The sequence below is a fragment of the Capra hircus genome, chromosome 21 (genome assembly GCF_001704415.2).
Source record: "Capra hircus breed San Clemente chromosome 21, ASM170441v1, whole genome shotgun sequence".
Classification (NCBI taxonomy): domain Eukaryota; kingdom Metazoa; phylum Chordata; class Mammalia; order Artiodactyla; family Bovidae; genus Capra; species Capra hircus.
Window position 1 is genome coordinate 64,301,176 of NC_030828.1, and position 21,351 is coordinate 64,322,526.

The 21,351-nt window shown below is 50.6% G+C and overlaps 1 protein-coding gene across 9 annotated transcripts in view; it reads left to right on the plus strand.

Annotated features, from left to right (window-relative positions):
* The window catches only part of EVL (Enah/Vasp-like), a 147,513-nt gene that overhangs the window by 81,533 nt on the left and 44,629 nt on the right, over positions 1-21,351 (plus strand). For 8 of the 9 annotated variants that reach the window (XR_001919860.1, XM_018066034.1, XM_018066035.1 and 5 more), the window contains exon 2: positions 17,817-17,985. Coding sequence is in view for 8 of the 9 variants with exons in the window: in XM_018066034.1 (XP_017921523.1) it covers positions 17,817-17,985 (169 nt within the window). In the remaining variant the exon portion in view is untranslated. Of the gene's footprint in view, positions 1-4,631; positions 4,807-17,816; positions 17,986-21,351 lie in introns of those variants that run through there. The other variant, XM_018066038.1, reaches the window with a different exon arrangement.

Below are 21,351 nucleotides of genomic sequence, written 5' to 3' on the forward strand. Positions count from 1 at the left end.
ATGGAAATTATTAAAAATTTGCCAAATGGAAACTATAGCCCTAGAAATAAAGGTTTAAAATTCACTGGATGATGGAATATTCCCTGGTGGTCGAGTCGTTGGGACTGCATGCTCCCACAGCAGGGGGCACGGATTCAGTCCCTAGTCAGGGGACTGAGACTCTGCAAGCTGTGTGGCCCAGCCAGAAAATTCACTGGACTAGATCACAGGTGGATCAGAGACAGCACCAGGAAGTGTTGGTGGACTTGGAAATGAACCAATAGGAATCATCTAATCTGAGAAACAGGAAAATAGTACTAAAAAAAATTAGCAGCCTTGGTGACTTGTGAGATAGTAACAAGAGGTCTACATATGTAGAATCAGAATTCTGGAGGGAAAAGGGAACAATGGGACAGGAAAAAATTGTTTAAAGAAATAATTATCAAAATGTCCCATGTTTGGTGAAAAGCCTGAACTTAAACATCCAAGAATTCCAGTAAACCCTAGCAGGATAAATATAAAGAGAACCATGCTGGAGGCCATCATGGTCACAACTGCTGGAAACCAAAGAAAGAGAAAAAATATTAAAGGTGGCCAGAAGAAGGATTACAGAGAGACAATGATGATGTGAATGATGGCTGACTTCCGTCAGATGCTGTGGATGCCAGCAGACAGTAGAACATTTTTGAGGTGCTGATAGAAAAAAGAAAACTCAACATTCTCTATTCAGAAAAAAAAAAATGCCTTTGAGTATGTTAAGCAAAACAAAGATATTCCAATAAAAGAAGGGTAAGAGATTTTATTGCCAGCATCCCTGATGTATAAGAAATGCTAATTGCAGTTCCTCAGTCTGAAGAAAAATGAAACGCGGGACTGGAAGAAACATAAGCTACAATCAAGACTGCCAGGAGAAATATCAATAACCTCAGATGTGCAGATGACACCACCCTTATGGCAGAAAGTGAAGAGGAACTAAAAAGCCTCTTGGTGAAAGTGAAAGTGGAGAGTGAAAAAGTTGGCCTAAAGTTCAACATTCAGAAAATGAAGATCATGGCATCCAGTCCCATCACTTCATGGGAAATAGATGGAGAAACAGTGTAAACAGTGTCAGACTTTATTTTTCTGGGCTCCAAAATCACTGCAGATGGTGACTGCAGCCATGAAATTAAAACACACTTACTCCTTGGAAGAAAAGTTATGACCAACCTAGACAGCATATTCAAAAGCAGAGACATTACTTTGCCGACTAAGGTCCGTCTAGTCAAGGCTATGGTTTTTCCTTTGGTCATGTATGGATGTGAGAGTTGGACTGTGAAGAAGGCTGAGGGCCGAAGAATTGATGCTTTTGAACTGTGGTGTTGGAGAAGACTCTTGAGAGTTCCTTGGACTCCAAGGAGATCCAACCAGTCCTTTCTGAAGGAGATCAGCCCTGGGGATTACTTTGGAAGGAATGATGCTAAAGCTGAAAATCCAGTACTTTGGTCACCTCATGCGAAGAGTTGACTCATTGGAAAAGACTCTGATGCTGGGAGGGATTGGGGGCAGGAGGAGAAGGGGACGACCAAGGATGAAATGGCTGGATGGCATCACGGACTTGATAGACGTGGGTCTGAGTGAACTCCGGGAGTTGGTGATGGACAGGGAGGCCTGGCGTGCTGCGATTCATGGGGTCGCAAAGAGTCGGACATGACTGAGCCACTGAACTGAACTGAACTATTAAAGACTTTCGTATTTAAAAAAGACAGGCACATATGACATTGTACTGAGACAGTTGGATGGCATCACTGACTTAATGGACATGGATTTGGGTGGACTCCAGGAGTTGGTGATGGACAGGGAGTCCTGGCGTGCTGCAGTCCATGGGGTCACAAAGAGTTGGACACAACTGAGCAACTGAACTATACCATTAAGGATGGGAGTGGATTTATGCACTCCGTAAAGTTCTTATGTTTTACATTAGTGTAATATTAATTCTAAGTATACTGTGCAAAGTTAAGAATGTATATTTAAATGCCTAGAAAGATCTCTAAAAAATAATATAAAGAGGAATAGCTAAAAAGTCAACAGTATAGAAAAGTTAAAATGGAGTTTTAAAGAGTATTTAGTTTGCCCGAAAGAGTGCAGAAAAGGAGTAACAGGGAAACAAAAAACAAATGAGATAAACAGAAAAAATAGCAAAACGATAGGCTTCTACCGAAACACATCAATAAATGTAAATGGACTAAATACCCCAATTAACAAGTAGAGGTGGGTATGCTCATTAGCTTGATTGTGGTGATTATTTCATAATATATATGTTTAGCATTAGCCAAGGAGTGCAGGTAGCCTCTGGAAGCTGTAAAAAGGCCAGGAAATTGTTCTCCTTTTGAGCCTCCAGAAGAGCCTGTTGAACTTTCCAACACCTTGGTCAAGCCCAGTGAGGCCATGAGATCAGTGTCAGATGGCTGGCCTACTATTATCTTATAAAACTAAGGTAATAAATTTGTGCTGTTATAAGGCATAAGTTCGTGGTAACTTGTTTTAGCAGTAAAAAAATTTATAAGGACAGAAAAAGATATACCAGGCAAACAGTGAGCAGAAGGAAGTTTGAATGGTTGCATTAATATCAGATAGAGTAACCTTAAAGACAGTGTTAGCAGCAATGAAGAGGGGCATTTTATACAGATCAAAAGGGCCATTCATCCAGAAGATAGAATAGCCTTAAAAATATATGTACCTAACAAGAGCTTCAAAATACGTGGAGGAAAACCATTTGACAGAAATAGACAAACCCCCAATCAGGGTCGAAGGTTGTAACACTCTTGTGTCAGCAGTTGGTAACAACAGTTAGACAGAAATAAGTCAGCAGTGACAGCAGACCAATACGGACATAAGATCTGAACCAAACTGTTAAGCACCTTCACTTGCCGGACGTTTTTTGACCCCTGCACCCTACGTCAGAACACACCTTCTTGTGCATGTAGTACGGTCACCAAGGTCAACCACCTCCTGGGCCGTTGAGCAAGCCTCCATAAATTTATAAGGATTGAAGTCATACAGGGAAAATGAAGAAAGACTCCTGTGTATGTTCTTTAACCACAGTAGAATTAAGTTCTGCTGATTCATGTCAGTCGTGTCCGACTCTGTGCAACCCCATAGATGGTAGCCCGTCAGGCTCCCCCGTCCCTGGGATTCTCCAGGTAAGAACACTCGAGTGGGTTGCCATTTTCTTCTCCAATGCATGAAAGTAAAAAGTGAAAGTGAAGTCGCTCAGTCGTGTCCAACTCAGCAACCCCATGGACTGCAGCCTACCAGGCTCCCCCGTCCCTGGGATTCTTCAGGCAAGAACGCTGGAGTGGGTTGCCATTGCCTTCTCCAATGCATGAAAGTGAAAAGTGAAAGTGAAGTCGCTCGGTCGTGTCCAACTCTGTGCGACCCCATAGATGGTAGCCCGTCAGGCTCCCCCGTCCCTGGGATTCTCCAGGCAAGAACACTGGAGTGGGTTGCCATTGCCTTCTCCAATGCATGAAAGTGAAAAGTGAAAGTGAAGTCTCTCAGTCGTGTCTGACTCAGCGACCCCATGGACTGCAGCCTACCAGGCTCCCCCATCCATGGGATTTTCCAGGCAAGAACACTGGAGTGGGTTGCCATTGCCTTCTCCGAGTATTAAGTTAGAAATAAATAATAATAACAGAAGTAGGATAACACCGAACGTTTGGAAATTAAAGTATTTCTCAAGAATCTGTATATAAAAGAGTCACAGGGTAAAATAGAAAATATTTTGAACTAAGAAAAAAAAACACAATATGTCGAAGTTTGTGGTTTGCAACCTAAAGCTGCTTTTAAAGGGAGATGAGTATCTTTGAAATCCTTTGAAAATGCATTTTCGGCACTCGGCTCTCACTGACTGTGCTTTCAGCTCTCCAGTTAGAAGTACTCTTTCTATTGTACCATACTCGGAACAGCTGTTTTCTGCTCTATCGGTAATAACATCTTAACACATCAATTTGCTAACCTGTCAGTCGCTTCCTTTCTCTACAGTCAAAGCCCTTCAAGGACAAGAGTTGCCGTTCAGGTCGGTGTTTTGTCTCCAGTTTCTGGCACAACGCATGACACTTGGAGGGTTCTCAGTCAGTTCTGAATGAAAGCTGGGGAGTGGATCTTACCTTCCTGAGAACCCAGTGGAGACAGGCGGACCGAGGATGATTAACCCCATTTTACAGCAGAGGAAACACAAGCCCAGGTTCCCTTAACGAGCCGGTGACAAGGCCAGGCTTCCATCACCCCTCAGATATTTTCCTTTCAGGCCGCCGATGACAGAAATGTCACCATTCATGAGAAGCGTCTCCCTAACAGAAGTACGGAGTTCATTAGCGAGTAAACCGTGAGGCCGTCCCCAGCTGTAATGCCATCATGGCGTGTGTGCACACTGGAGGATGGGCCAGGTGCCTTTCCGAAAGCGTCTAGGGAGCCATCGACGCTGCGCCCGAGTCGGGACAGTTGGGGAGCCAGGGCCTTGGCCTTCTCCGCACCGCGCCCACCTGCCCGGCCCCTGCAGAAAGTGCCAGAGTGCGAGGCTGCAGCCTGGCACGCGGGCCGCCCACACTGGGGGCTCTGTGCCGCAAGCTCTGTTTCTCTGTTTTCTGCCTAGGTTTCAGTTCTCAACTGGGGCTTGTTTCCCCTTTGTCTCTGGTTCAGCTTCCTTTTCCTGTTTGGTTTCAAGTAGAGTCTAAAACTTGAGTTGCTGCCTTCCCAGAGTCTGTGCGCTCAGGTCAGCTGGCCTGGCGGGAACTCGGGACTCACCTCCTCGGGCTCCCTGTCCTGCAGACTTGCAGCCATGACCACTGTGTGAGTACGGCGACCTCAGGGGACAGGGGCACCTCAGGAGCAGACCTGCAGCCGTAGCGGTGTACAGCCCGAGGGACCATGGCAGCCTCCCCAGGTCCCCTGGTTGCACTGATAGGGAGACCGAGGCCAGAGGGCAGGAGGACTCATGACCACTAGACAGTTACGGTTACGATGGAGCCGCCCGCTCCGTCCGCTGGTCCATCCACTGCACCAGCCTGTGCCTCTGGATGCCAGTTGTTGTTAGTGGCGCTGTGTGTATATGAGTGTGTATGTGTGTGTGTGGCAGAAGCACTTCCTCAGAAGTCAGACACCTGGCTTGGTTGGTGGGGGGCTCCGAGCTATCTCAGGGTCTGGGGTTTGGCTCAGAGGTGCTCTTCTCTCTAGAATGGCCTGAGAACACTCAGGGGTGTTCTCTGAATCCTGGGCACAGAGGGAGGGACTCGGGTGCCTTTTGTACAGGTGGAGACCGCATGGGCTGTCTCAGCAGAGCCCCGACCTTCTACCCAAGGCCCTTGGAGCTGAGTGTAGGCAGCAGATGGCTTGGGCTGCGGTGGTTTGGCACGTGTGTGGGCACTAGCCAGTCCGCGTCCTGCCCTGGTAGTTGTGAGCTACTCTTTCCGAAGGTGAGATTGCGACTCAGACTTGATTCTCCCCCACCCTGAGATCCCATGGGAGACTGGATCGTAAGACAGAGCTTTATCCTCTGGGATTTGGGGCACTAAACTTCATCGACTCATGGCAGCCCTACGTCTCAGCATAAGTTATACTTCTTCCCCTTTAAAGATTCCTTCTCAGTTCCCAGACTGCTGTTTGACCAGTGTTCTTGTTTGATTCTTTCAACCATGTCGGGTGGTCGGCTTGGGAAGGGTCATCACTGCTGTTCAGGGGGCAAGGAGGCCTGGCCTCTGACCAGCCTTGGAGCTTTGCTCAGGGCCTCATGGCTGGTTGAGGAGGGCCAGGAGAGCCTACCCAGCACAGGACAGCCGTGTCAGGAGGTTCTCCCGGGATGCCGAGCGGGCTCTCTGTAGGCGGTCTGCGGGGAGTTACGACAGGGACAGAACAGTAAGGGGGCCCGTCCGACGCTCCTGGTCAGCAGGGGAGCTTTGGCCATCGCAGCATACCCCACCCTAAGCTGAGGGCCTCAGCCAGGCTGCCAGAGCCCCTTCTTCCAGGCCCAGCGGCTCACAAAGCCCAGGGACGCAGTTGGCCTCTCCTGCTCCTTTGCAGCTGGTTTTCCTTTCCTTTAATATTTACTTAGTTGGCTGCGCCGGGTCTTACCTGCAGCATTCAGGATCTGCGGTCTTCATTGCAGCACGTGGGATCTTTAGTTGTGCCACGTAGAATCTAGTTCTCTGACCAGGGATTGAACCCATGCCCCCTACATTGAAAGCGCAGAGTCTTATACCGGACCATCCGGGAAGTCCCTGCAGCCAGTTTTATATCATTTTAGTCATCCCCCTGAGCTTTGCGGGATTTGTGAGTAGAGCTGTGGCAAACAAGACTTGCCTCTTTAAAGGCACGTCAGCTTCCACAGAGGGCAGGGACCAAAGTCATCATCAGCCGAAAGCTACCCTGCGGGAAGCTCAGTGTACTCCATCCTGTCTGCTGCTGAAGGCAGAAAACAATATCAGAAGGAAACGAGGAGGGAGCAGAGCCACTCCTAAACCGTTAAAACCGGAGCAGGCGTGTAAGTCTCCATCTTGCAAGCAACTCAGGGCCCTCCACCTGCAGTCGGGCGCCCAGGGGAGTGGTGCTTCAGGCACGTTAGCCTCCTTGTCAGCCAGATTCGCCCTCTCTTATCTTGTTTTAAGTATTCCTCCATATTTGTTTAAGGGGGGAGAAACTTGTTGCTGGTGATAATACCTTGAAATCTGAAAACTACTGATTTAATCCAGCTCTGAGGTGCACGGATGGGGAAACTGAGGCCCAGAGTCAGGGCAGAGCTTCTCTGTGAGTGAGTTAGTGGTCCAGCCAAACCGCAGGCCAGGTTTTCTGGCGCCCCCGCCCCGCGAGGCCCCGGCCCTCAGGCTGTCAGCGGGGCTGCCCCTGCAGCAGGGCTGTGGAGCCCGGTCACTGAAGAGCGTCTTGAAACTTTGCTGTCCTGTTCTGATCAGAGCATCTCCTGGGAGTGTGTTGTCTTCCCTGGGTGTCCTGAGGCAGGAAGTGCCTGAGAGCCGGTCTAGACTTTGACAGCTGACCCCTTAAAAGAGAAAATAACAGCGGTACCCAGTTTCCAGTTCTCTGCCAGGCATTGTGCTCATCACGTGGTCTGATGTATGTTGTATTTAACCTCGTCCTCTGTGGTTCCCGCTGCTGTTCCATCTCGCTGGTAAGGACAGGGGTCAGCAGAGTCAGCTTAACAGCTTACCAGCTCCAGGGCACACTGTTGGGAGAGTTGGGGTCTAAAGCCAGGCCTCTCGTGTTTTCAAAAGCTAAGGGGTCTCACAGAGTCGGACACGACTGAAGTGACTTAGCAGCAGCAGCAGCAAGCTCATCTGTAACCTCTCAAAGGAACTTGCCCGGAATCAGAGTTTGAATCAAGGCTGCTAGTCTCTGTTACTCTGTGTAGTCTCCAGTTTCCCACTGGTCAGACCACGGAGGCCGGAGGCCACCTCAGCCCTCCTGTACTGCCCACGTTGCTGTCAGTCATCCTTCCTTCGCCCCCTCCCCTCCCAGCCTAGAGCTGCTCGGGCACGGGGTCTGCGCCCGCCCGCATGCCCCGGGATGGCACACACTCACTCAGGTGTCAGCCCGAGCCTGTGATCAGGGGCTCAGCTGGGCTCAGCCTGGTCTCGTCGCCAGGCTTTAAGCTTACCCTCCGAGATGCATGTACTGCCCTGTTCCTTGGCCCGGCCAGATCCCCTCAGAGGCCCCCGAGCCTGTGGACCCCTGCTTCCCTTCCACACAGACTCGGGGACACAGGCGTATATTGGAACTAGAAAGTGTCTCTGAGGTTGGAGCCGCCCTTGTGTCCACCTGGCCTGTCAGCTGGGTGGCCTCGAGAGGAAGAGTGGGAAGGCTTGAGACGGGCTCAGGCTGAGGGTGTCAGACTCTCAACAGTTGGTCAGAGTGTGTGTTCCGGATTCCACCAGGCTTCCCAGAGAAGCAGAGCCAGCTGTCCAGGCATCTGGGACACTGGCGTCGGAGTGAGGAGAGACCGGCAGTCTTGGCCACACATGGCCTGGCAGTCTGGCCCTCCTGGCCAGCTTGGATGGCAGAAAGGATTTGGGGGCTTGACACTGAATTTATTCCTCATTTACCCAAAGCCTTTCTTTAATTGGCACACTCACAAAACTGGGCCTTAGTCACCATTTGAGATTCTGCGTGTTGCTCGGTGATGTCTGATTTATTATTTTCATTCCTGTGGTGCAGCAGTTCCCAAAATGTGCTCAGAAGACCTACCCTCTTCGGGCTCTGAGTCAAAACTGTGTTTGTAATAATACTGAGACGTTATTCTCCTTTTCCAGTCTCATCTCATGAGTGCACAGTGGAATTTTCCAGAAGCTCTATGACATGTGTTGACATTGTCACTGTGCCAGCCAAGGAAATGTGTGCTTGCGTTTTTTCAAATTCTTAGGTTTAATTTCAGATACGATAAATATAGATAGACTTAATCTCCATAAACAGAAGCTTTTTGGCTCCCTCAGTAATTTTTTAAAACTTATTTTATTGAAGTGTAGTTGATTCACAATGCTGTGTTAATTTCTGCCACACAGAAGAGTGATCACACGTACATATACATTCTTTTTCATCTTCTTTCCCAGTATGGTTTATCACAGGATGCTGAGTCTAGCTCCCTGTGCTGCACAGCAGGGCCTCGTCTGTCCATTCCACATGGGAGAGTTTGCCTCTGCCCATCCCAGAGCACAGTCCACCCCTCCGGTGGCCCCTTGCAGCCCCCGCTGGCAAGCCCGAGTCTGCTCTCTCTCTGAGTCTGTCTCTGTGTCATGGATGAGTACATTTGTGTCACATTTCAGATTCCGCATGTAAGCGATATCACATGGTGTCAGTCTCTCCCTGTCTTCACTTAGGGTGATCCTCGCTAGGTGCCTCTGTGTTGCTGCAAATGGCATTATGTATCCTTCTGTGTGGCTCAGTGATATTCCGCTGCATCTGTGCACCACCTCCTCTTCATCCACCCCACTGTCAGTGGACATGGAGGGTGTTTCCGTGTCTTGGCTATCGTGCATAGTGCTACTCTGGACATAGGGGTGCACGTATCTTTTTCAATTATAGTTTTTTTCGGATGTCTGTCCAGGAGTGGGATTGCTGGGTCATATGGGAACTTTGTTTTTAGTTTTTTGAGATATTTCCATACTGTTCTCCATAGTGGCTGCGCCAATTTATGTTCCCACCGGCAGTGTAGGAGGGCTCCGTTTTCTCCACACCCTCTCCAGCATTTGTTTATAGACTTTTTAATGATGGCCATTCTGACCGGTGTGAGGCGATACCTCATTGTCGTTTTGATTTGCATTTCTGTAATAATTAGCTACCATCTTCAAATATTTATATGGGTGTAAAGGGGCCCTGAGACCAAAAAGCATTTGAGGACCACTTCTGGTTGTATGACTGAACTACAAAAGGCAAGCAAGAATCTAGGCTGGCAGCTCCCACTGGCCAAGGAGAGGACTGGGGTGCAGGGGCCTCTTGAGCTCAGCAGCTTTCTGAGGTGACATCGCAGTTCCTGGGCCAAGTGGGGTGGCGGCATCATGGGAACCCACGCCTGCTTCTCACAGTCATCAACTGTTTCAGAATGAACATTTTTAAGTTTAGAACAAAGTATCAAATCTGTTTCAGGTCCGTTCACATTAAGAGAAAAAAGGTCACCCTAGAGAGGAGAAGGCAATGGCACCCCACTCCAGTACTCTCACCTGGAAAATCCCACGGATGGAGGAGCCGGGTAGGCTGCAATCCATGGGGTCGCTAAAAGTCGGACACGACTGAGCGACTTCACTTTCACTTTTCACTTTCATGCATTGGAGAAGGAAATGGCAACCCACTCCAGTGTTCTTGCCTGGAGAATCCCAGGGACAGGGGAGCCTGGTGGGCTGCCGGCTCTGGGGTCGCACAGAGTCGGACACGACTGAAGTGACGTAGCAGCAGCAGCAGAGGGAATTTACTTGTTACCAAGGGGAATGTCCCTTCCCACTGGGAAGATCTGGCATCCACTCCAGTCATCAAGTTTGTATCTCAGAGAAGGCAGCTGAATGTGCTTCCTGATGTGGTGTTAAAAAACGGCTACCCACTCCCACCTGTATGTCGTGTTCTTCCTGTTCACCCCGCCCCCCTCTGCACCCCTGGAGTGCGGTGGGCCATGCGCCTCCCCTTGAGGACGCAAACCACGGCCTCTGTTCAGACATCCAGTTTCTAAGTCCCAGGCATGGGCATATACTTGGTGCATAGTCAGTACTCAGGAAAAGGGGTGTTCTCTTGGTTTATTTGTCAGATTAATGCAGGAAGAGAAAGCAGTAGTGACCCAGTCTCACGGGAGTCTTGGTCCCGTCCCCTACCCCTCACGTCCACCCCAAAGAATCCCTAAAGAGGCTGAGAAATATGATACCTGGCAAAACTAGGCACACCCAAAAGCAAGCATTTATGCAAAGATTATTATTGAGCAGTCACTGGCGCTCCAGAGATGAACAGTATTTTTGAAACAAACCACAAAAAACCTGCCTCGTGCAAGACGGAGAAAATCGACAGACCTTCAGGACAGTGGCAGTGAGCAGGGTAGGGGTTTCCTGGAGGCAGTAGCACCGACCTGAGCTGAGACGGTGGGATGCAAACTGTGTGTAGGGAAGAGAAACCGTCCCGGACGAGGGAGGTGCTGGCTTAAGCAGATGGCACATCGGCATGAGATGAGACCTGAGATAGCCTGGAGAGTCACCCTGAGCATCCTGGCAGGACGCGGGCCGTCGGGTCCTGCCTGTGCCCCGAGCCCCCAGGTGGAGGCTCACCGCCAGAGGCTTGGGCCGTGCTGCAGGGGCATCCCCCACGCTGGGCCTCTGAGCCCTGCTGTGCACGCGTGCCCTCCTGTGTCACCTCCTGAGAGGGCGATGCTGCAGCCCCACTGAAGAGCCTCTGGGTGACCTTTCTTCACACCACCTACTGTACCTGCCACTGTTCTGTGGGTCTGTATTCCCAGGTATCGTATATCTCAGCTTGATGGAAGAGAAATGAGAGCTGGAGGCAGCAGCTGGGAGTCGGAAGCGGGTGCCAGCTCCTATCAGCTTACAGCAGCTAGGCTCAGGCTCGGCGTGTTTTCAGGGGAGAGGGAGAGGGCCTTCCCAGTTGTCTAACCACTTACCCCACTGTGCCTGGGACTGTCCTGGTCTTAGCGCTGAGCGTCCTGCCCCACCTCCCAGGAAGCCCCTCATTCCCAGGCAAAGCCAGGTTGTCGGGACAGTGTGAGGAGGTGTTCAGTCTAGAGGAGGTGGACCCGCTGGGTCAGGCTGAGCAGGGCTGGCGGGGAGGGTGAGGCGTGACTGGACCCGAGTGCGCTCCTAGGGGACCCGGGGGCCAGCACGCGCCTTCCCAGAGCAGCAGATCTCTCCCCCACTGGCCTCCAGGGAGCCTCACTCTGCAGCAGGCCCACCTCAGCCTTGCGGTTTCCTGACTCAAGATCCCAGGCCGCAGTGAGACCCACAGCACTGATGGTAATCTGCAGCAGATGCTTCTGTTTGGCAGTTACTTACTGCCTCTCTGAGAATAAACAGAGTAGGATTGTAGGTGGAATGTTCCCACGGGCACACGACCATGAGGGCACTTGTGCACAGTCAGAGCAGTTTGCAGCACACGAGGGACCACGTTTACAAAGGGGAAAGCCCCCTGCCCTCAAGGAGCTCATCATCTAGTGGGGCAGACGGTGCTTAACACAGATGCTGAGAAGCAGGACAGATGGGTGAGAGCCCTGGTGAGAGGCAGAGATGAGCGTAGCACCGAGGGGCTGGTCCTTACAGGTCCAAGTGCTGGACAGTGTCCAGGCTCAACCCTGGGCTTGGTTTTCTGGCAAGCCTCTTGGGGTGGCCTTATTGCTGTCTGTTCCCTTCTTGGTTTGCATCATTTTACTCGAATTTTAGAGCTTCCCAGGTGGTGCAGTGGTAAAGAGTCCACCTGCTAGTGCAGGAGACCCAGGAGACACAGGTTCGATCCCTGGATCAGAAAGACCTCCTGGAAGAGGAAATGGCAACCCACTCCAGTATTCTTGCCAGGAAAATCCAATGGACAGAGGAGTATGGTGGGATACAGTCCATGGGATCACAGAGTCGGACACAACACACACCCTAACTTTGGGACATCATCCTCTGTCCTTCAAATCGTAGTAAATGCCTGAAAAGGCCCCGAAAGGTATTTGTAGAGTGGAAAGGATTCCACGTTGACTGCACAGGAAAGAGTGTGGCTGGGATGGGGTGTCAGTGCCAGCCCATGCAGGGTCCAGAGGGCTCATTCTCGGTCATGCAGGGGGTGGTGGGGCAGGAGTCCAGCGGCTGGTGGACGTGGAAGCTGTGCTTTGCCAGGACTAGACGGGGGTGGGGGGAGGCGGAGACTGACTTCAGGCTGCCCTCTCCACGTCTTCCCATGCGTTGGTTTTATCCACAAGCGCATCAGTGGTTTCTTAGGTCAAGTCCAAGAAGATCCCTGAGTAGATTGCACAGTTGTCTGCAGAAAGTTTGTGGTGTGTTTGCCACTTTTAAGTGAGAGATTTCAGTAGTGGTCTCTGAAGAGTTAACTGCTGAACCAATGACAAGACTCTGACTGTGCTGGCCAGGGGCTGGGCTTCTGGGCAGAGCTCAGCGTGAACTCAGCTGTCTGAGGAGCCCTGAGGTCAACCAGCCTGGTGTCCATGAGGAAACTGAGGCCCAGAGCACGCCCTGACCAGAGAGCCGTCCACGGCTTTGTTATTGTCCGTCTCACACAGCACTGGGAGGGAATTACAGGCTGGGGTTTTTTGCAGGGCCCACAAATACCCGTACAAAAGCCCAAAATGAGACTGGACTTAGACTGCTCACTCTGTAAGAGCCTTCTCCTGGGAGAGAAGCTCTGCTTGTACCTCCAGCTCAGAACAGTCTGTCAGGTCCCAGGGGGAAAGTCCGTCAGCCTGGCGGTCCATGTGAACGCAGCCCTGTGTGAACGGGGCCTGGTGGATGGACCCCACTGGTCAGTGGTGGTTTGCTCTTGTGAAGGTAGTGTGTCTGAGATGAGCGCCGGGAGGACCAGCCTTGGTGCAGAGTGTGGGGTGCTAGGGCTGGGCAGGTAGCAATAGTCTTTTTCAGTTTAGTAAAGGGAATCGTATATATATGTGTTTAAAATACAATTCAGTATAAACTGTACTTGAAAATACTTGTTTTCAGTAAACCATTTTTGAAAGTACTCGTTCACCAAATTGTTGTTCAGTTGCTAAGTGGTGTCTGGCTCTTTCAGGACCCCGTGCGCTGTAGCCCCCCAGGCTCCTCCGTCCATGGGATTTTCCCAGGCGAGAACAAGGGAGTGTGTTGCCACTCCCTGCTCCAGGGGATCTTCCCGACCCACGGTTCGAACCTGCGTCTCCTGCATCGGCAGGCACATTCTTTACCACAGCACCACCAGGGAGGCCCCATTTACCAAGTTAACTTTCCTCGAAAACACTGATTGGGACAAGTGAAGTGTCTGGTGCATGTGAAATGTGTGTGTAGTACAGAGTTTCATATTCACCCAAGTGGAGCTGTTAAATAGGGACAGGGAGTATATGGCGCTCAGAGACAGTGTCTAGGCTGAGTAGTAATCAAGAGTTATTAAAACAAAAAAAAAATTATAACTAGATATGATGGATGATAAGACTTACTGTGGTGATCATTTTGCAATATAAACAAGTAGTGAAACATTTCATACACCTGAAACTAGTATAATGTTATATATCAGTTGTATCTCAATAAAAATAATAAAATGCTGACTCCTATAAAAAACAAAAATCCCAATGGGATAATAAGACATAATCTTAAGTAAAGAAGTACTTCCTTGCATTTAGGTTTTGTTAGTGGTAATAAAATAAACAGAGACAGATAAATACTGGTCAAATTGTGGGGGGGAGGGGATTAGGGATATTTGGCCACGCTGTGCAGTGTGTGGGATCTTAGTTCCCTGATCAGGGATTGAACCTGAGTCCCTGTACTGGAAATGCAGAGTCTTAACCACTAGACCGCCAGGGAAGTCCAAAAAGAGGGTTTGTTTTTGTTTTTGTTTTTGTTTTTAATCTACAAGTTAAATTTGAACCTGAAGTTCTAAAAAAGAGGGGGCCAGTGGGGAGGGGCCTGTGACTATAATTACAACTTTAAAAATAGTGGTTTATGTTTCAGCATCTCCCAGGGGCAAGCACAGCAGTGGACCCATGCCTTACCATCTCCACTGAGCAGCCCCGGAGGTGTGTGTGGGGCCGCTGGGTTGGCTCCGCGTGCAGCACACCGTCCTCACCCCCTTTCACCCCCACCTCTGCTGGTCTCCCCCGCCTGGAATCCCACATCCCCTTCCTGAACCCGCCTGGGGCTGACAGCTCTGCATCTTTAAACCCACACCGCAGTTTCTTCAGAAAGTCTCCCCGGTTCCCCAAAGCCCTCCAGGCTGAGAAGGTGTGTGATCATTCGTCGTCTTTCCTGAATAGCTCTGAGCTCGCTGAGGGCATCTCTGCATCACTGAATGTGTCTTGACTCCTCACTGGCATCTGTGCTTGTCAGATGAAGACAAGAGGGTCATGCCAGAAGTGGGACCCAGACCCCAAGCGAGCACGTGACCAGGGGGACTCCCTAGAGCAGAGTGGGGTGGCTTTGTCGTGTGAACGATGGATACCAGAGCCATGACATTTGTTCACTTGTCCACTGGATCAGACAGAACTGTTGGAACACCTCTGCACCTCGAGGGTACGGAGTAGACTGTCCCTGAGGACAAGGAAAACTCAAGCTGCTCTGCAGCATAACGGGCTGGTGTGTAGAGCAGGGAGTCCCTATGGCTGGCAACTCCATCAGAGGCTTGGTGGGGGCTAGGGCTGCTTTAGAAGACGGGTCGTGTTGTGCGGGAGAGAGTGGGGTCCCCTCCAGAGCTCTCTTCACAGGGGCCGGTTATCAGGCCCTGCTCTGTGCCAGGGTCCTGAGACTGCAGAGAATGAGACGTACGTGTCCCTGCCTGCGGGGAGCCTGCACCATGCAGGCTGTCTCTTTGGGTCTCCTAAGAGGCAGGCCCCCAGACCCCGAGGAAGGTTAGTTACCAGAGGTCAGTGAAGGATGGAGGGAGCGGAGAGGCCCGCAGAGCCTCAGGCCACGAGGCAGGTCTGCAGGAGGAGAGGGGGCAGGAAGGACTGAGGAGGAAGCATCTCGGGTTCGGCCCTGGCAGAGGAGGAGGTTTCCCCTGGGGACGACCCCTGCCTCCACCAGGGACCAGGTCACCTTGTCACCATTTAGTCGTTGGCAGAGAACATGACCTCTGTGCAGACGTGGTGGGTGTCCAGAGACAGCAGCTGGGACCTCTGGTGGAGCCAGGCTCTTTGCAGGTGAACTGAAGGGCGCTCCTCCACGGCCATCGTATAGGGTCTCCGCCACACGCGCCCTTCCTGGTTGCTCCCCCAGGGGCATCTTGGGGCTTTTGCATCCCATGCCAGTGAGTGCCGCAGCTGGGGCTTGGGCTCAGATCCCCTGGCTTGATCGCACCTGTGCCTTGCTCTCAGGGTCCCTGCCAGCGCCTGAGCCGGCATGCGCGCGCCTGCTGGCTTCCTTCCCCGTGGGCTGGAGCACAGCTGCGGCAGTGAGTTAACACACTCAGCCCTGACCCTGACTAGTAGTTTCCATCAGGGGGGATTCTGACTTGACCTGGACCAAGGTCTGCTGATTCTGTGTACAGTTCACTCTGATTCCTAGCAGACTTCGTGAGGACAGGGCTCAGCCAGGGGAGCAGCAACTTGCGGCTGCTGCTCAGTCACTTCAGTCTTTTCCGACTCCGTGCAGCTCCATAGACGGCAGCCCGCCAGGCTCCTCTGTCCCTAGGATTCTCCAGGCAAGAATAACTTGCTAATATTCTCCTAAAAGAGACACAGTTTCAGGCTCCAGAACTCAGAGAAGGCAGAGCATAGTGCTGTGTTTGGCTTTGTTTTTTAAAAAAGAAAAATTATTTTTAGGTGTGTATTTATTTGGCTGTGCTGGGTCTTAGTTGCAGCATGTGGGATCTAGTTCCCTGACTAGGGATCAGACCTGGGCCCCCTGCATTGGAAGCGCAGAGTCTTAGCCACTGGACCCCCAGAGAAGTCCCTGGTTATCTTTTTGTTTTGCTTTCTTCTCCCTGCCAATATGATATGGCTGTCTTCTGGGAAAACCCCTGCCTGTTTGGCTCATCACTGATTAGCCCTTATTTGTTTGTTGAATGAATAATGAATCATGAAAAAAAAAGGTGTAGCACGATCTCAGAAGAGCAAAACCCATATCATGCACTCCCAATACGTGTGACCACAGGCAGCCCTCGACACAGGGCTGGGACAGCTGGCGTCAGGTGTACCCGACTGCTGCTCCCCGGCGCGGAGCTGAGGGGGCAGCAGCCCAGCCGAGATGGAGCGGAGGAGGTATTTGGGGGCTGGGGGTCTGGGCGCTCTGAACGTGAAGTCATTGGCTGGACTGCTGTGGAATGTGCGTTGAGACAGTATGTATGCATGGGTGTCTGTGCACATGCCCAGATTACTGTTAAGATAATCGTGGTCTGCACGTGGTCCTCCACCTTCTAGGAGTCTTAGGGGAGTGGGTCCTGGGGAGGCTCGGGCACCGACTGCTAAGGCCAAGCGGAGGTTGTTCCAGGCCGCTCAGGGCCAGTCGCGTAAAACCACAAGTTTGCCGCCTGGTGACCACCAGGAAGGGGCCAAGGGAACCTCTTCAAGTGGTCGGTCTCCCTGCCCCTTAAATATGGTAACGGGACTGACTGACTGTCCTGCCTGCTCCGTCTGCTCATGACTGCCCACCGCACACACTTTCACTTCCTCAGACACCGGCCCTGACCTGCTGGGCTTCGCTTTCCACTCCGGATTCTTGAGCTGTGTTCCTCCGGCCTCCCTTCCCACTAGCAGCTGCTCCCCACCGCTGCTGGTGTGCCTTCCTGCACAGCCACGTCTCACCTTCTGAACTAGGGGCTTCCAGCAGACTAGAGACGGAGAGCGTGGATGCTCAAGGTGATGAAGGTGAAGAGGCGGCAGGCCCGGGAGGCTGGCCCCGAGCTGGTGGCAGGCGTGGTAGTACGCTGACTCCCCTGATGACTGTCTTCTCTCTCCAGGCTCTTCTTTCGCTTTTTCCCTTGCTTTCTGTCATATTCTGAGCAGGGGAAATTGCTTGGAAATGTCTCCAGTGAACAGGGTGCAGCCATCTGCTTGTTTTGATTTCCATCACTCTGTTCTTTAGACACTCACCTAGTCATGTTACTGTCTGCATAGCTCGTGTGAAGCTACACTCTCGTAACATCACCAGTTGAGCATTTTGTCGGCTTTTGTGAAGAATGTTATCGATGCTGTGTACTCTAGAGTCAGACAGAACTGGTTGGAGGTCCCAGATAAAATCACCCAATACCTGTGTGAATTTGTGTAAATCTTTCCGAGTCTCCAAGCCATGCTTTTTCTCAACTACAGAATGGGGAGGAGAAGTGGCTGCTTCCTAAGTTGTGAAGCTTAGGTGCTTTAGCGCATTTTCTTACCTAACACTGTGCCTGGAATATTGTAGACAGCACGTTATGGCTGAAATTCCTTTTTCCATTCAATCACTTTTCCCCTGAAGGCAGAGCTGTGAGTCTCTTCCACGTACCTCCATGGAAATGTTGACCCAGGAGCTCCTCTCCACTCCCCTGGTCTGTGAATTCTCAGAACCCATCACCTCACCCAGCAGCTCTTCCGTAGGGAGTTGGACGCTCTGGCGACCAGGGAGTTCCTCTGTGGCAGCTGGCCGCCGTTTCAGAAAAGGACAAAGCCAGCATCCATCCCTTGTGGCTGAGGCCAACACTTAACGTTCTCTCTCGCTCTGCAGTGAACAGAGTATCTGCCAAGCCCGGGCTTCCGTGATGGTCTACGATGACACCAGTAAGAAATGGGTACCAATCAAACCTGGCCAGCAGGGCTTCAGCCGGATCAACATCTACCACAACACTGCCAGCAACACCTTTAGAGTCGTCGGAGTCAAGCTTCAGGATCAGCAGGTGAGTGCTGGAGGGACAGGCCATGCCCACGAGCCTGCGCCACACACGCACGCGCACATACGCACGCACGTGACATGGTGACGTGGTGGAGAGCGGCCAGAGCAGCACAGTCATGGTTTAGTCAGAGGCCTGGCTTCAAAGTCCTGACTACATATTTTCATACTCCAAGGTGTTAGACCCTGAGCACACTGTCTTCTAAGCTTCATTTCTCATAGACAGTAACCCACACCGTGCCTCCCTCGTTGTGATATCATATCAGAATAAAAACAGTAGGTGGGAAACGGCTTTTACAAATGTGCCACTGTGTTAGCGTTACTCTCTGCCTTGTTACTGTTGTTCAGTTGCTAAGTCATGTCCGACTCTTTACAACCCCAGGGACTGCAGCCTGCCAGGGTCCTCTGTCGTCCACTATCTCACAGAGTTTGTGCAAATTCATGTCCATTGAGTTGGTGATGCCATCCAACTGTCTTATCCTCTGCCACTCTCTTCTCCTTTTGCCTTCAATCTTTCCCAGCATCAGGGTCTTTTCCAATGAGTCAGCTCTTCATATCATGGGGCCACAGTATTGGAGCTTCAGCTTCTGCATCAGTCCTTCCAGTGAATAGTCAGGGTTGTAGCGAATAAAACAACAACATTCTCTGCCTACATACCTATAAATATTGGCCTGGCCAGAAAGTTTGTTTGGATTTTTCTGTAACATCTTGCAGAAAAGATGTTAAGGAAAAACCCAAGTGAACTTTTTGGCCAAACCAATCCTATAGCTGTGAAGAGTTTTTGGTCCACCAACTCCCTGAGTCTTACTTTGAAAGGCAAGAAGGTACTTATATCTTCAAGATGATTTGAAGATTCTGGGATCATTTATCTCCTTAGCAGTGCATCCTGGGCAAATCAGATGATCGCGTTCATAAGTGTGTCTGATAAGCATGTGTGCAAATAAATACACAGCAAGTCCGCCTGTGCCGGGGTAGTCGTGTAATATAACTCGACAGAGTGGTCTGACGTGACACGGGCTGAAACACAGACATAGACAAAGGGCTCGTGTGGCGTAACCACAGCGACTTTGGTCAGGGCTTCAGCTCTCTTCTCAGAGATTGACGAGGACATTTTCAGCAGCGAAATAAACAGATCTGTAGTTTAGCATTTGTGAAAACCTTAAATAGCACCTTCTGGCAGCCCGTGTCGGTCATTCCTCGGCTGAGCTGAGCAGCAGGTTAGCTGGTATCTCTGCAAGAATCATCATGTTCACAAATAGAAAAGAGAACAGAAACCAAGACTCTATTTTTAAAGCGTGTTGCCTGTTGAATGGGTTTCTGCTTTGGCCAGAACAGTCCGATAGAATTTCAGATTCTTGTGGCTGAAGAGCGGAGCCTCACTTCAGAATCCCTGGTCTGAGGGAGTCTGTCTGACCTGGAGCCCTGACCACCTCCAGGTCAATCTCCATCCCTTGGGGTTGAGCCTTACTGGCAGGAAGGTTATTCTAGGAAGCTTCTAGAAGCTGTTTCCCTGTTCTTAAAGTTCATTGATTCTTGCTCTGCTTTTTAGAGGCATACCACACCATACACTGCGTGGACACCTTTAGCTCCAGCTGCAGTGACAACCAAAACATCTCACACGTTTCCCTAACACCCATGGGTGGGGGCCAAGGCGGTTCCACTCTGGTGCTCACTTTCGATATACAGCCCACAGCCTCGTGCAGTTCCTAAATCACAGTGGGTGTCCCTAAGTGGACAAGTTTTCCATTCCCTTCATGCCTCTCGGTTGCCCTGCAGGGCACACTGGGAAGATACCATGGTGTGTGGGAAGGGCTTGGGACTGGAGAACCAGATTCCCTGAAACCAGAATAAACCTTGTTCTCAGGAGCGTCAGCCTCCTTCAGAGGAAAGCACATATTGGAAAGCTCATTTTGGAGGAGGCCTTTCCTGCATCTGGGGGTGGGGGCAGGCAAGCAGTGACCCCCGCCCCCCCCCGCCCCAGGAAAATTCAGAGAGACTCAGTTGCCTTAGCAATCTTCTCGGTCTGACAGAGGAGTTAGCAACACAGCCTTCCACTTGGAATTACACATTCAACAAATAGGCTCCTGGAACATGGTTGCAACTCTGCCTGGGTGGCTGGAGCATGTTAGTCAGAAACACAAAAGAGGTTCTCAGTAAACCAAGGCATTAGAGAGTGGCAGGAGGTCTGGTCTGTAATAACCTTTATGGACAGAGGAGAAAAAGTTTATTTTCCTCGGGTCTGTTTTCCAGCAATATGGATTACAAGGTCAAGCATCTTCAGAGAAACAGAGATTCCTGGTCTTATACCCAGATAGGGATATCGTATCTGTTTAATGCTCCTTATGGCTCATGGAGCACCCTTCACGTCTATTATTTCATTCCCCCAATAACACCAAAAAGGAGAATGCTGTAAGAATTCTTGCCCCCATTTTGCTAAAATAGGTGGATATAAAACCAGGTGATTGTATGTGGGGGAAAAGGAGTGGTAAGACAGTATCATTAGCCAAGGTCTAACCTGAATGAGGGGAAGAAACCAAAAAAAGCTTAGTGGAGAATGATAGTTCATTATGTCCACTGGAAGTGTTAGCTACCAAATGTAGTTCTCAGGCTACATTAATAGAAGTAGAGGTGCGGACGGAGGGAGGTTATAGTCCTGCTCGGCTCCACCGTGAACTGGTCGTACTTCACCGTGAACGTCAGGGCTAGATCTGAGTGCCGCGTGGCATCTGTAATGAGGACAGCAGCCAAACTGGTGAGAAGTCTGAAAGCAGCGCTAATATGTGGAACCGTTGAAGAAGTAGCATGAGATACATACCTGGGGAGAGAAAAACTGAAAGGGGCATGAATACAGTTTTCAAACCTCTGAAGGGCTCCTTCTCCGTATGGAAGGGAAATCTCACTTCCTCTGTGAAGCCCGGAGAACAGAACTAGGAATACTGCATGGATACTACAATCAAGAAGGTTTAAACTCCATAAAAGAAAGAACTGTTTAACAACGATCCTATGGAAGAATGTATTGCTTTGTGAGCCCACGAGCCAGCTGGCCATTTGGTAAGCGTCCTGGGAAGGACATCCTGTCACTGGGTAGAGGTTTGGATGCGGTGAGACCTCACATGAGGCCTTGGCCAGCATGTAGACCCTGCAGGTTTCAGGCCCAGATGAGCTCGTGGGTCAGGAAGACTGTTGCCCACCATCAGCTTCTTTCTCTGTAAAGGGCTCTTGACTGTTCTTACTCAGAGGCCTCAGAAACATGTTAAACAGTATTTGGAGTTGCACAGCCTTCCTTGAAGAGGACAGGAAATCACTCCCACTTGTTCTTACGCTCCTCAAAATAAAACATGTGCAAATGTAATTGTGGACTCTGACACACACA